General features: G+C 37.7%; 1 protein-coding gene across 4 annotated transcripts in view; it reads left to right on the forward strand.

The window, feature by feature from the left end:
- BACH1 (BTB domain and CNC homolog 1) overlaps positions 1-14,921 on the forward strand; it is a 41,349-nt gene extending 26,428 nt beyond the window's left edge. For all 4 annotated transcript variants that reach the window (XM_032476620.1, XM_032476633.1, XM_014551100.2 and 1 more), the window contains 2 exons: positions 1,443-1,649; positions 11,170-14,921. In XM_032476620.1, the coding sequence (XP_032332511.1) occupies positions 1,443-1,649; positions 11,170-11,580 (618 nt within the window). In that variant the 3' untranslated portion in view covers positions 11,581-14,921. The remainder of the gene's footprint in view (positions 1-1,442; positions 1,650-11,169) is intronic.
- The last annotated feature ends 906 nt before the right edge of the window (positions 14,922-15,827 follow it).

Here is a 15,827-nt window from a genome sequence, read left to right on the forward strand (position 1 = left end):
GAATGCGTCAGCTCCTGCTGCACCACTAGGGATATGAGCTGGTTCAGGGAGGGAGGACGAAGCCCACACACAGTTAGTTATAAAACCATGTGATAAATACCAAGAGTGTGTGATGAAGGTTGAAGGACTTCTGTGTTCATATATTTCCAGCAGGTGTATGTATTATGATAACCAGAGAGTAGATTCACGCATTGGCCATTTAACTGTTTAAATCCAATGCCATGTCCCAAGAGGAAAAAGAATAGATTCTGTAATCATCATGTGACAACTCCTGGTTAAATACAGCACGTATTCAGTCTTACTCATTGCCACAAGCATGTCTAGACATGGGACTAGCCACTTAGCAATGACTTAGCAGTGACTAGTTGTAGGAAAGTGGCTTCTGATCCAGAGTTTTCTTTACACTAGTTTCTCATGGCTATTAATGTTTTTCTTATTTTCCCTTCACCATTTCAGCTATGAATTTAAAGGATGTCTTAATAATTTAGCATGAATTTAAAGAATGTCTTAATAATTTAGCATGAATTACGTGTAGCTGGTACGGTATTAATCGTACCAAGCTTGATCTGTATGTTTTGTATATAAATGTTTGTGTTTGATAGATTTTTTTTTTTTGGTAAAACATTACTATATTTCCAGTAATAATAAGGGCTTGTTAGTTCTTTATCATGTTCTTTGGTTTTATAGCTGTTGGATGACGTAGTTTGAAAGAATGAAAGAGGTTTTTTTCCCCCTTGGCTTTGGAAAGAGATGATTGGTGATTTAATTTAAGAAGTAATAATGAATGCTTGGGTTGAATCTATAGATTTTTATATGACATTTGTAAATCCAGTGTTTAGAGCTATGAAAACAGTGTTAAAAATAAAACATTTAAGAAATTTTAGAATATTTTGTGTAACTAATTTTTGTAAGCTTGAAAACTAAGTTGCCAGAGAAACTCACCAGTGTTCATTTGTGTTTTTGATGATAATATAATTAAATTGTTCCACAATTTTATTGTTTTTTAAAAATTATCTTTTTTTTTTTCAAATTTAAGTATGAGGAAATGACTTGAAAATATTCATAAGATTTTTCTAACGATTTCTACATTGGCAAGTAGAATAAGTTATGTGAAACTGCCATTTTCCTGACAGAAAAGTAAATTTTCTGAAATGCTTTAGAAGTTACTAGTGTTATAGACCAGTATTGAATCAGTGCTACACAGTAATATAAATCAAAGAATAAAATATATTTTGGTTTAGGTAAAAACATAATTTAAAACACTTTAAAAAGAACCTTAATGATATTTATGGGATATTAATATACCCTAGTAAAGTAATTTAAATTCTGTTTAAGTATAAATGAAATTCCCTGGAAAATATAGATGCATATCTTCCTCTTTCTGGGTTTAAGCAGAACTACAAAATACAGCACCAATTACTAATGTTAATCTCACCTTCTAGGTAAAACTGCCATTTAATGCGCAACGAATAATTTCACTCTCTCGAAATGATTTTCAATCCTTGTTGAAAATGCACAAGCTAACTCCAGAACAGCTGGATTGCATCCACGATATTCGGAGAAGAAGTAAGAACAGAATTGCTGCGCAGCGCTGTCGCAAGAGAAAACTTGACTGCATACAGAATCTGGAATCAGAAATCGAGAAGCTGGTAAGTATACAAGTTTCTTGTTATTGTAACTCCAACAATTCATTCTTACTTTCTTTTTTGTACAGGAAACAGCTATTTCAATTCCTAAGTCAGATATAATGCTCAATTATACATTAATTTTAAAATTTGCCAATTACTATTTTAAGAAAATAAAGCTTAGGAAATCAAAAACAGTGAGAGTTTTTAATATACTGTTTTACTTAAGAAGTTTTCTCCATGTTTAGCATGATATACTATTATATGTAAGATGAGAACTATTTCTGTGTGCTTTTTTATAAAATGATTTATAAATGAAGGATAATTTTACTATCTACCTAATCCTTCATGGTAAGGATTAAAGAAATTATAAAGCACTTTAATCTCTTTGTGCTGTGTTTGGCATCTATAAAAGCTAATATTCCAGCTGTTAGTTTAAATGAACTGGTAACTTGTTTTGGTTGATACCAGAACAAACCAGCCAACTTTCTTATTATTCAGCTTTGACTAAATACTTCCCTGCCTTAGAGTATAGCATTTTAGCTCTAGTTATTATTCTGTACTGTAATACAGAGATGCTCTTGAGATTGTTGGGTTGAATAGAACTATGGGAAATCTGCATAAACTTGTACTACTGGAGTTCTTACACCTGCTCCTTGTAGTTCTGTCTTCCTCCTCAGCTAGTGATAATTTATAGCTGCCAGTAGAATTTATCTAGTTTCCGTCCTTCTAAAAACAAACAAAAATGAAAACAAAACAAAAAAGCCCTTCAGATTGATCAGGTTTGTTTCATCAGTAGCTTTATTTTATGCATGTACTATGCAAATATAATGGAGAATAACTATTACCCTTTAAAACCATTCTGTTTCCTGACTCACTAGTCTTATATATATTTTTTTGATTGAAGTCAGACATTGGATTGCTGGACAATTGATATTTTTACTGAATTTCAGATATCTAAGACGAAGAGGTCTTGCTACTTCCTTTGAACTTTGCTCCCTCTGCCTTTGCCTCAACAGAGAGCAGTGGGAGATGCAGTGGTTCAAAGGATGGGATTCCGAACCACACTCCCATCTGTGGCACTTTGCAACTCTGGGCAGGCTATTTAATTTCTCTGCCCCTCAGGTTTCTCCCCTGTAAAATGGGATAAAACTAGCTCTTACTTTATAGAGTGGGTGTTCATTTATGAAGATTAAATGAGTTAGTACATCTAAGAGCTTAGAAAAGTGCCTGACACATAGTAAGCACTCAATAAATGCTGCCTTTTTCTTCTTATTATTGCTGTACTATTATTTATCAAATTCCTGTTTTCTCTCCTTTAATTGCTTCTTTCCTAGTGTCTCTGCCTATAACTGTAAGCTCTGGGTTTGGACCTCACCCTTATATTGCCCCTCTCATTACAGTAAGTTTCCTTTCATATGGTCAATGCAGTAACTCCTGGTTAATTTCTAATACAAAGGAATGTTTGGTTTCCCAGCAGTTTTTATGAAATAGAAACCAGGGTGATCAGTACCCTATTTACCTGCGGTATTAACTTGGACTCTCTGCAAGAACAGAAACCATCTGAAACATGAATTATTGAATGAACAAATGAATGAATGAATGAATTTGTTGTAAGGATTTACATGTGTCTCAATTAGAAGCCAAAGAATGGAGGCAGGCCTTGTAAATAGCATAGTGTAAGAGGTGGAAAACTGCCAGGAACCCAGAGAATCTTCTCTCTCAGCTCACCTGAGAGAGCACCTGCTCACCCTCCACACCGCAGGATGGCTCTGTGTGCTGCCAAGCGTGTATGGAAGAGTGGCTACAGCACAGCTCTGGGACAGGTCCATTCTCCTCCAGGACCAGTCCAGGTGGAGATCACTGTTTTAATCAGTTCTAAATTCCCAAGGAGGAGAGCATCTCTTTGGCCTGTTTTGGCTCAGGTGTCCTCCTCTGGGACTAGAGCGCAGGAATGAACAGCAGAAACGTGGCTGCCAAGATCCCACCTCTCTGGGCAGGTAAAGCAGACGAGTCTGCTCACCCAGATGTGTGCCAGTCTGAAGTCAGCCTCTTTCCTCTTCCAAGATATCCCTAGAGGAGACACGTTAGAATTTTTAAAAAATCTGAGTGACTTGCTTTCTGTTTCAGCTTCCTTGAATTAATCCTGTTCTCAGTTCTAGTGATTTATACAGGCACACTCCACTTGCAGAGTATAAGGGGCACGTTATAAATTTCAGTCCTGCCACAGACATCGCTTTCAGATGAATAAGCAGAAAATGTGGTACTTTTTAGCTAATAAGAATAAGAATAAGCTGGCCCTTTTCCTGAAGTAAGAGAATTTGATGCTTAAGATAGTAATTACATTAAGATGCCTGCTTAGAACTTAGACCCTGGTTATTGGGTGATGTTATGGACCTTGTTGTCTTTTGGTAAAGAGGAAATTTACCCCCACACTTCTGTCACAGACACCTGTTTAGTTGTATGGAGAGTTCGGAATATGGAGGAGTGTGATAGATTTTTTTTTTTGATCAAGGTGTCACTTTTGGAAGCATGGCCAGTAGACAAGCAGTGTTTCCCAGTCTCTATGGTCTGTGTGGGATTTTAGCAGACCTACTTAATGGAAATTATGTTGTTTCATAATTAGGATTCATTTTAATACAACTGGTGATTGATTGGATTAACATTAATAAATTCACAGTGTGCCCTGTCTGGTAATATTTGGGCAGAGGGCCCCATATTTTTGTAAGCTTTGGTCTTTGGCTATTGACTCTGAACTTTTTGTAGCTAGTCCTTAGAGTAATAGCCTAATAGATTGTGGATGGATCAACACATGAAAAAAACGTTTTGATTATAGTAAGAATAATGACTTGAAAATGTCTTAAAGGTGGGTCAATAGGATAATTATCATGTATAAAGGGTGCTTTTATGGTGCTCCCTTAAGTCAAAGGGAGCTGTTAGTTCAAAATACGGAGTTTTATTTCTCAACAAGAAGTTCTATCAGCCTAACAGAACCTTTGAAGAAAAGGAAAGGCATGTATTTGGTTGATAAATTGATGGTATTGACTTTTAACATTTATTTTGAATTTGATAGTATTTTAGAGGTTAGACATTAATTCAGCATTGCTTTTACTGTAAGGATTGAATATATGTAATCTATAGCCCAAAAACATGACTTTTTTTTTTTAACCAATAAATGTAAGATCTTGAACAAAGTTCAAGATTCATTCAACTGCTCTTATGTGTTTGGCATATAAAGCCTTTGTCTTTATAGGATTCTTTATAAGGTCCATGTTTATTCTTTTATGTAAGATTAATTCAGAAGTTAGAAAATATGTGTCTTTGATACCATTTTGTCCTCAAAGGTAACCTTGAAATGAACCTTGCTTTTTAAAGAAAAAAAAAATTACCAAAATGTATTTCTCTTAGAAGAAGATATTGCTTGATATCAGCTTGTAAGTGATCAGAAGTTACAGTATTCACAAGCTCTTGAACTCAGGGTTGAGGTGTTCACACACCATTTTGTTTCATTCTATTATGATGGTATAGGAGGAAAACGACCTCATCTGTCTTTTAGTGTTTTGCATTTTTGTGAAGATTGTATTATTATCTCATTAAAAATACACCTTTTCTGGTCACATTCTACTGGCTGCTCTAGCTACATGTGCACTGCCATCTCCAAACACTCCAGTGGGCCCTCCTGGAACCTGCTGTCCCCCACTCTGTGAGGCCCTTGAAATGTGGTCTGTGTACCACTGGCATCAGTTATCCAGGGGGCCCCCCTTCAAAATACACTCTCCCCAGTCCCATCCCGACCTATGGGAGGGGCCCAGGAACATGCATTTTAAAAAAGTTTCCAGGGTAAATCTTTATTATGCACATTAAATTTTGAGAACTTACTTCAGTAGAACTCAGAAGTCACATGGAGGCTTTGGAGTCGAAAGGCTGGAAATTCTGCCTGGCCACTTGGTAGCTTCATGGTCTGGAGGAATAATTTCACCTCCAATACCCAGTTTCCTCATTGGTAATACGGAGATAAGAATCCGTCTATCAGGTCTGGTGCAAGGCTCAGATGCCACTAGGGATGGGAAGCCTTTTGTGTTCCCAGCACATATTCAGGGCACAGGAAGCGCTAGTAGTTGTGTTTTCTGTAAGCATCTGCTGGTCGCTGCATATTAAATGTACAGGGTACTAGGAAATCAAAGATCAATGATACATGGTACTTGCCAGTAAAATGCTTTTAGTCTCATAGGAAGCCAGGTTTATGTGTGTTCATTGTTTCTTGAGACTCATCTTCCTCTTCCCCATTCTAAAAATTTCACGCTTTCAGCAGAGCTAAATGAACAGTGCAGTAAAGGACCATATACTCCCCAGGTAGATTCACCAGTTACTGACATTCTCCCACATTTGTTTTCTCTCTCTTTCTGTGGGTCTTGGTCTCTGTCTCTCTGCTCGGGTGTGTGTCCCCCTGCTCCGGTTGATTGGTCTTTGTCCCTGTTCCTGTGGGTCAGTCTTGGTCTCTTTTTAACCACAGTGGAGTGAGCTTGGTCTCACTGTCTTTCTTCTCTGACTCTGTCGCTCTCCTGTAATTTTCTGAATCATTTGAAACCTGCCACATTATAATATTTCACCCCTAATTGCTTAAATATGCATCTCCTAGAAATAGACATTCTTATATATCTTTATCACATTTATTTACAAGTATCTTTATCACATCTGAGAAAATTAATACATTTTTGATATCATATGTAGTCCCTATTCAAATTACCCTAATTGTTCCTAAAATATATTACATCTATGTGATTTTTCTTTTTTCTTTTCAGACTAGGATCCGGTCCTCACATGACACATTTGGTTCTGCCTTTTTGGTTTCCTAAATAGAATAAATCTGCCTCCCCTCTCATTTTTTTTTTTTTTTAAATGACAGTAACTTTTTGAAGAGTCCAGGCCAGATTTCTCTTAAAAGTCCTGCTTTTTATGTTTGTCTGATTGTTTCCCCTTGGTTTTATTGAACTCCTTCCTCCACTCCCTGTGTTTCGTGTAAACTGCAAAAAGGAGAGTTCTGCGGCTGAGATTAAACTTTTATCGGTGTGTCCTTGGTACTGCATCACTTGGGGAGGCGCAGTGTCAGGGTGTCCCACCTGAGCACCCTCGAGTTGCCAGATCATTTTCAAAAAAATTTCTTTTGCTTTTGTAATTGTTTAGTAATCTCTGTGTGTTCATTAGGGCCTTTGCGAATATCCAGTTCCCCAGTACCTTTGGTTTTAAGCACACGTTGATGGCCTTTACAAGTCGGGGCTGCAGAATTGTGGTTTTTCAAATGCTGTCTTTCCACTTACATTTATTGGTATTCGTCTTTAAAAAGAATTTTCCTTCCCTCCTCTTCTCCCTCCCTCCCAACACACCTCTTCTGTGTCACTGTGTTCCAGTGGATTAATTTTTTTCTAATTTAATTTTTTAAACTTATAATGGTTATTGGTCTTCTTGATGTTGACATTTTTTTTCAAACATGGCCAGGGAGAGCCAGCCCCCCTCAGCCAGCTGCTGTGTGCTTTTGACATGACCCTATTAGTGTTTCGGTGCCGCCTAGAACAGCATGTCATAGGCTCACCTTGTACCTCTCTTGTCCTAAGATTGGGAATCATGCTTTCTCTAAAAGTCCCGGGTTTCTTATAACATGTATTAGACACTAGGAAGCATGCTTGCTCCTGGAAATGTTGGGAAATTGTGCGTGTGTGTGTGTGTGTGTGTGTGTATAAAATCTTGAGTGCAGTCAGTATGTATATCATTCTTCAATAAATAAAAGTGTTAGAAATCATGAGTTCATGCAGATATTTCCAATCAAAATTTAATTGTACAGAGCTTTTGTCTTTTTACTTCTTTTATATATTTATGTTTTATCTCTTTTCATTATAGGGAAAATCTTGGCTTCCAATTATATTAATGTATTTATTATTTGATAAATACATATATATATCCTATATATGTTGTAAAGTTATAATGTCAATATTCTATTAATAATAAATTGAGTAAAATGTAAGATTTCTTTGCTTTTTTCTTTGTCCCTAAATGTATATACCATAGTACTGAAGTTTAAAGTTTAGAAGTTATTCAAAGTAATTCTTTGTTTATGTTAGCAATTTGATATACTGTGAACTTGTTTCTATTTCTGTTACTGGGATTTACTCTTCACATTTTTAAGTTTAATTTTTGAATATGTAAAATGTCTACATGGTTTAAAAGTTAAAACTGTGTTTAAAAAAAGTTATTCCAAAGTCTTGGATCTCATCTTCTCCCTGTCCCCTATTCATAGCTATAACACTTCTCATTAATTCCTAGATTTTTTTTTCTTGTATTTCTTTTCTAAAAGCAAGTTAATATTTTATGTGTATTTTCATTACCCTTTCTGCTACAGAGAAGTATTCTATATATATACCGTTGTGTATTTTACCGTTTTCACTTAAGTGATTTCCAGGAAGTGCTTTTCTTAGTTCGAAGTGGTTGTCGTTCTTGCTAAAGCTCCCTAGTGCTCAGTTGTGGCTGCAGCACAGTTAATCCAAACCAGTCTCTTATTGGACATTTGGGATACTGTAGTTAGTAACTTTGTACCTTGTTTATTTTAGCGTTTAATAAGATGTGTCTTTAAGACAGATTCCTAGAAGCAGGATTGTTGGATCAAGAACAAATATATATGCAATTTTGTTAGGTATTATTGAATTCCTTTCAGTAGGGGTTATGGCATTTTGCTTTCCCACCAGCAAAAATAATGCGTGTCTGCCCACAACCAAGGCAGAGAGTTTGTTGTCTGCTTTTGTTTTTTCCGTAGTCTGACTGAGAGGATTGGTATCTTATGGTAGCTTTTATTTTATCTCTCTATGAATGAAATTGAGCACTTTTATTCATATTTTTAAGACTCATTTATGTATTTCTATGAACTGTCTGTGCAGAGGTTTTGCGTCATAAGGGACTATTAGTCATCACTTTCTAGCTGTGAGTCTCTAACCTAAAATAAATTGTCACTGTCATCTGGCTTTCTTGGTGCCAAATTCTTCCACTCCTAATCTTTATTGGGTGAGTTATATTTGGAATCTTTTTTTAAAAAAAACTCTTATATTTGAATGAATATTGTACACTAGCTGTTGAAAATATGGATTTGGGTGTACATTTATTTTCTTGCCATAAAATACAGAATAGTACCAGGATTCATTTTTAAAAAATAGATCTGTGATTAAAGCCACAGGACTTCGTACTTGAGATTCATAGGGTTGCATTTTAAGAAAATTCAAGTATATTGTAGAAATAGGGAGCAGGACACTGGTAGTATGTTTGGGAGGTGTCTTTAATAATGATATCATGAAGTGATTAAGTTGAATTACTTTTATTAAACTGAGTGCTATTGAAGTAAATCTGTGTTTTAAAATTAGAGTAAAATGGAAAAATCAGCTAACTGCCTGGAAACTTAACCCTTGTAGGAGTTAGCTTAAAGTACAGAGGAACAGAAGGGAGCATTTAATTTATAGAAATAATCATGGTAGACTTTCAGGGTTGGACCTGTTGGTTTTAATTGTTATGAAGAAGCAAGCCATCTTGTATGGGACATACTTAGAGTACAGTGGTGTCATCTTTTATTTAGGAGAGTGGTAGTGAGAATATTTTAAGATTGTATTAATATTATCAAAAGATACAGAAGTTATAAAGTCATCTTCATAGTATCTGTAGGTTAAGTAGTAGTTCTGATTTCTGGGAGGAAGTTCAAATATTCATTATTTTGCTTAACCATATTTAATTTAAAAGACCAGCCAACAGTTGAAAGTTTGTCTATTGCTACTTAGGGCCGAGATTCATCCCAACTTTGTAAGAGGAGTCTCTGGCTGAATATTGATGTGACTGAGGAAAACGTTTCTTATTTTCTTCTGGAAGCTTTGTTTCCATGCTCATTTGGAATGGCTGCTGAAGGGCCATACAGAGAAGTGGGTGCTGATTGCATTAAATATATTTATTCTCTGACCAGGTGGTGGGCACTGTTTGCCCTACAAGCCCAGCAGACTCATTTTATTTGAAGGCTACAGCTGACAAACTTTCTGTACAGAAAAATGTACTTGCTGAACATTGATCCTGCTTTTATTTATTTTGTGTATATGTATATTTTTTCTTGGCCTCTACCTATTTTTTCAAACTACAACAACTTGGAGAATACCTTGCAGTATAAAATTTAGTGCTTTATATTCATTGACATTTTCTCAAAATATTAGATGGCCTTAAATTATTTAAAAACTACCAATAATTGGATTTACACAGAATTTTATAGAAAAACCTTTATATAAAACTGTAGTAGTACTTTTGTGCAAAGCAAATTTCTTTTTACCCTTTTAGCCATTTCTGTCCCAGAAAAGAATCTATTTAGAGGTTGGCCATTGTAGATGGTTACTATGAAATAACCTGTGTAAATGTTAACTGGCAACATTCAACAGCTCAGCTCTCCAGAAACCTGCCAACAAGCAGAAAGCTAAGAGAGTTGTCACACATTGCACAAGAGAAATCTTTGACCCTCTATCAACATTTATTTACTCTTACCTTATAAACAGCTGGATCATTTGGTTTTCTAGCTTGTACTAGCTTAGGAGCGCAGCCGTTGTGGAATGGGAAGGATGAGGTGGGGCATTGGTAGAAAACGATGTGCTGTCAGGGTGACCGTGGTGGACAGAAAGGCAGGAACCAGGAAAATTTGAAAAAAATTCTGTGGGCAGACTTTCCTGCAGGGATAAATTTTAAAGTGAAAATAATAACAGCATGAATAACAGTAATAATTAACAAATACAAATCACCCCCCCCCCCCAATTCTTCACACTTCACCCACTAGGTCACCCACTAGCTTTCTGACTCTGGGATTTTAAACTCTGAATCCCATCTATAAAATGGGTTTGATATTCCTGAAATCAAAGCCATTATGAGGACTGTAGCTAAGATTGTGTATTTGAAAACATTTAACACAGTATCTGGCACAGAGTAAATGCCCAGCAAATGTCAGTCATTATTATAGTCTTGCAGGAGTAATGATCTCTGCGGTTGTGCCTTTTGAGGCCATATTTTCCATCCGAAAAGTCCACCCTTGTTTATCTGCAGTCCACAAATCCAGAAAGCTCTAAGATTGTGCATGTTTGTCACAAACAGTTTTGACCAAAAACCTGACAGACTGACATCAGGTTGTGGAGAGTCTTTATTTACCCTGCTTTGTGCATTGCTATTTTAATGTGTTTTATTTAGAAACAGAAAGGTGTTTGATAGTGGGGTACTGCCTGGAGACCCTGCTAGAGACATTATGTGTGCATCCATATTTTCTTTCTAAAATCTGAAAAACTCTGAATCCCAAGGTACATGTATCTGAATTTGGGGTGAGGGGGTGATGGACATGACGTATTTAATACATTTTTGAGTTGAGTTGACAGGAGAAAGTCCATGTGCTCTTATTTAACGAGAAGACGCCGTGGAGGTGAGTGTGTGAGCACCTGAGGGATGCTGACAGAGCTCAGAATCACAACTCACTGTGTCTCTTTCGCCCTGGCAGCAAAACGAAAAGGAGAGCTTGCTGAAGGAAAGGGATCACATTTTGTCAACTCTGGGCGAGACGAAGCAGAACCTGACCGGACTTTGCCAGCAAGTCTGCAAGGAAGCAGCTCTGAGTCCAGAGCAGATACAGATACTCGCCAAGTACTCGGCCTCCGACTGCCCACTTTCCTTTTTAATTTCCGAGAAAGGAAAGAGCCCTCCTGATGGGGAGCTTGCGTTGCCGTCGATTCTGAGTTTACCTGAAGGGCCTGTGGCCGCCGGGGAACCAGGCCCTCGCCTCCCCAGCGCCAAGGCCAAGGCCGACGAGGCCCCCCCGGAGCAGGCCACGCCCAGGGAGCCCTGTCGCCAGGGCGGTGGCATCTCGGATTTCTGTCAGCAGATGACCGACAAATGTACTACTGATGAGTAACCCTATGTCCGCGTCCTTCACACCAGCTCAGTTTCTACTGAAATTCGGACATTGTCTTGAAAGCCTAGGACAGCCCTTGGCTCTTAGCAGTGTTGTTTCCTCCCCTCTCCTTGCTGTTAAGGGCACCTCTCTGCAGTCCGCCCTTGACTTTTCCTCGGTTCCCGCAGGAGATGCAGAAATGACTTGCCTCCTGGATGCCAAAAAAATCACACGTGAAAATGTAGAAAAGTTTCGAAAACTCATGTTTTTAAAGAATAATAGCTATAAATAATAACTCTAGCCAGTGTTCAGAATAAACGAAAACTGCAGCGTATCCAACCACAGTTAAACAGTGTGAAGTGTCTGCAGATAGTTTCTGTGAAGGAAGCAACCCGCAAAAGTTTAATAATGCGACGCTCTCACAGTGCACTGGTTTAAAAGGAAATTTCTCGCCAGGTAACGCTGAAAGAGCTCAGGCCTGCTGAGAAGTCGGGTGTCAGCATTGGGCTTGTTTGCGTAGAACTGCGGTGTGGAAAAGATAAAGGAAACGCCTTGCCTGAGTCCTGGCGCTTTGCTCTTCAGCTCCTGCTGAAACCAGGAATGGGTCGGCCTGTGTTGTGCTCCTGGGTCCCGGAATAGTTAGGGAACAGGCAGGCGGGTGGCCTCCAGCAGGGACTTCTGTTCCTCCTCAACATTGTAAAAGAGTTCTGGCTGCGTCAGCAGTAGATAAGTGTCATTTCCCTCTTTTCTTTTTTTCTCTTCAGTCTCTTCCACATCTGGGTCCGTCATGATCTTTCTGTTTCCTGGCATTCTTGTCCCTTTGGAAGAAGAAATAGGACTCAGGGTACGGTGGCTTGAGCGCACACATTGGCAATACCGTCTTATCCCCTCCTAGAATCCTGGAGAGCTCACCAAAATACAGGAGTGTTTGCCTGCCCAGCAGAGGTCACCCACATGAGAAAACCAGATATCACAGGAGAAAAAAATTGTCTACATTTATCAGGAGTGGCAGTTCATTTTTCATCCGTTTTTGAAGCCCTATGGTTTATTTGTAAAAATGCATTATTACTGTGCAGGTTTGTGAAATAGGATGAAGTTTGATCTTGTTCCATTGTGGGTTTAAATTTGGAAGCCAGATTTAATCTTGCTCGCTTCCCCAAATCTCGTGTATAAGGGCACACAAATCATTTTGGACTTGGGCATTTTAAAATCAGTCTTTGTGTTTATTCAGTCCTGCTTTAAAATAGTTTTTTTTTATAATCTGAGCACCTACCCTGTAACATTTTGCAGTGGTTCTTAGCCATTCCGCTGTTACCGACTTGTTTGGGAGTCAAATGAAAGCTATGGACCTCTGAACAATGCAAAAAAATTGCATATTCACAGAAACATTTGCAGAACCTAGTTTGAAAGGATACAAGGGAGTAATTTATAGTGTTTGGGTAGAAAGTACTTCATTTCACCAAGATCAAACAACCTGAGAGAGAGACTTTTCTAAATGGCGTCCTGAGTCTAGTGAAGGGCTTGTGTAGTTAATGGGGGAGCCAGCCGTCTGCCCTGCAGGAATGGGTCTAAGCAAGTCGGCCTTTCCTGGCAGAGTGTATGGGGACCAGACTCCATATTTCAGAGTAATTTGTCAAATGTTACCCTTTTTCTTGGTCAGGTGGTGTTAGGGAAGGTTGCTACTGTATTTTCAGTGGTCTGTATGTTATCTGTTATCGACTTAGTTGTTGTAAGAGAAAACTAGTTGGGCTTGTTTATTTTCTAGAAGCTTTTATAAGTACACTCAAGAATTTGTCAGGGAGAATGATAATCCTATGATAATGTATCCCATACTACAGAAGATTTGTGTGTGTGTGTGTGTGTCTGTGTGTGTAACCCCATGTAGCTATTTCTCTGATACTTGTAATTTTAAATTTTAACTTCAAAGTATAAAATAATATAAAACCTTTTCTGGTTTACAAATTGTAAAATCTTATACAAGCCAATGGACTCCTTGATTTCCTACCTCAGTGTACACTTGGCTGTTTGTCATATCCGTTCGTGTATGTGCAAATGTCAAGTAATCTTTTGCTTTAATTGCTACTGTAAATAATTGCTTTGAAAGATTACTTCCTATTTTATGATAAAACCTAGCTGTCTCCAGAATTTAAATATGACTTCTAGAGCACTTGGTTTAAATTTCTCTCTACATATAAACAGTTTAGCATTAAGGGTTTATTTTAATGGTATTCTGATTATTGGCCAAGTGAAATATTTCATAAAATATTGCATTACTTTTCATAGCCAGCATGTAATACAAGGAACTACACTACCTCATACCTACATGATTTTCAAATTGTAATCCAGAGGGACAGAGAGAGAAAAAAAATTTTTTTATCTTTGTCTTTTGGCCATAAAGTGGGGAAAGTTTTTATATATCGCATAGCATTATACACTTACGCCTATTTTACCATTAACTTCTAAAGAAGGTTTTTTTTATAAGGAAATTTAAGTTGATTTTTTTTTTTTTGAGGCTGCCGAGACAAATGACAGGATTATGTGTATACAGTGTATATCTTTTCCTTCATGCAGAATTTTGGCAAGGTGGTTTTCAGTTTGTAGATTGCATATTCACATGATCGTTGTTCTTTATTTTATGAGTTAGTCTTCTCACTGCTTGATGATTTCTAAAAAGCTGTTAGGTCTAACTCAGTAAAATAACCTTACCTTAAGATTTTATTTTTTCGTTATTTGAATCCTGCAGCTATGGCAAATAATTTGCTGTTAAATTGTTACATTCAAAACAAATATGATATAAATCTTAGTTCTCCATCTGTACCTTTTATCACGTAATTTACTATAGCTTAATGCTTAACTAATTTAAAATGAGGAATCAGACATATTTGATGCAGTAGACGATACAGGTTGCATGTGGACACTCAGCCGCATTAACAACTTGGGAAAATAATTTTAAAATGGGCAATGTTATAATGAATTCTCAGGTGAACTTTTTTCAGTTATGAAACATCTATTTTGAATTTGTAAATATTTTAAGTGTTTTATTAAGGCATGTAATAAACTATTCTTTGAAACCTGTTGGGCAGAATGAAAATGTAAAGCCATAATGGTAAAAGATGGCATACTGATTGTAAAATAAACAAATAATAACAGCTATTGATTTTTTTTGTATCTTTCATAATATAATTTTCTAACAATGCAATAAAACCACTAAATTTGTATATCCATATCCGATTAAGATCATGTTTCATTAAAAGTGAACTTTCATAGTATTTAATTTACACTTTCTTCTTAATGTGCTTATCCAAATGTAGCAAAACTAGAAATGTTAGATGCTCAATAAAACTCTCTGAAATTGCTTCTGATTGAATAGAGTTGTGCATTCCACTTCCAGTTTTTCACCACTCATATGACTTTGCTAACTTGAGCCTTTTGATAAGTAGGCAAGTATGACTGTGGCGTTTGTATGAGGAAATCTTTGATGAGTTCATTATCACGCCTGAAAAAAGAAGTTCCCAGCAGTCAGGTATTGAAGGAAGCACAGATTTTAGCCTTGCTTCGGATTTAATTTTAGTCTTTAGGTAGTGCTGTAGGGTTTTTAAAGGAATATTGTCTCTTTCAGTCCCTAATTTTTAAAAATTTACCTGAGTCAGTTCTGTCATTCAGCTTCTAAGCAGGCTCTTGTAATCAGGCTTCCAGCAGCGGCTCAGGCTAGTGGCAGTCCAGATCAGGGTCTTCTGGCCTCGTGTTGTCTCAGTTGGGGGCGATCTTGCCTTTTGTGTGGAGGCTTATTTTGGCCTTCTGCGTTGCTCCTTTCTGGGGGAGAGGCCCGTATTTACATCTCCCCTTCCCACAGGGTATTCCTTGCCTCCAGGCCAAATTGAGCAAGGGCTCCCTCTAGGGGCTTCGAGGCTACACTCCTGTGTGAACAGGCGTTTTCAGGCATGAGCCTCACTGAAGGGTAGGCTGCCCCTTGCAAAGCAATGGTGAGGCCTAAGAAGACTGTCCCCTGGGGATATTTTTCCCTTTACGTGGACTTAAGCAATCCAGAGGCAATGAAAGACAGGCATGGATCCAAGGCTAGTCCCTCGCCATTCCCTCCCTGGGCCTGCGTGCCAGAGAATTTCAGGCAGTGAGAGTAGGTTGGTGACACTGGCCTGGCACCATCCGTTAAAAGCTAGAGCCTTACTGGCACTCTAGTGTGTGGGACCCAGCTGCTCTGAAGGAAGCAGCACGTAGTCGTCCCAACTCTGCCTAAAAGCCCTGTGAAG

This window comes from Camelus ferus, chromosome 1 (assembly GCF_009834535.1).
Source record: "Camelus ferus isolate YT-003-E chromosome 1, BCGSAC_Cfer_1.0, whole genome shotgun sequence".
Taxonomy (NCBI): Eukaryota; Metazoa; Chordata; class Mammalia; order Artiodactyla; family Camelidae; genus Camelus; species Camelus ferus.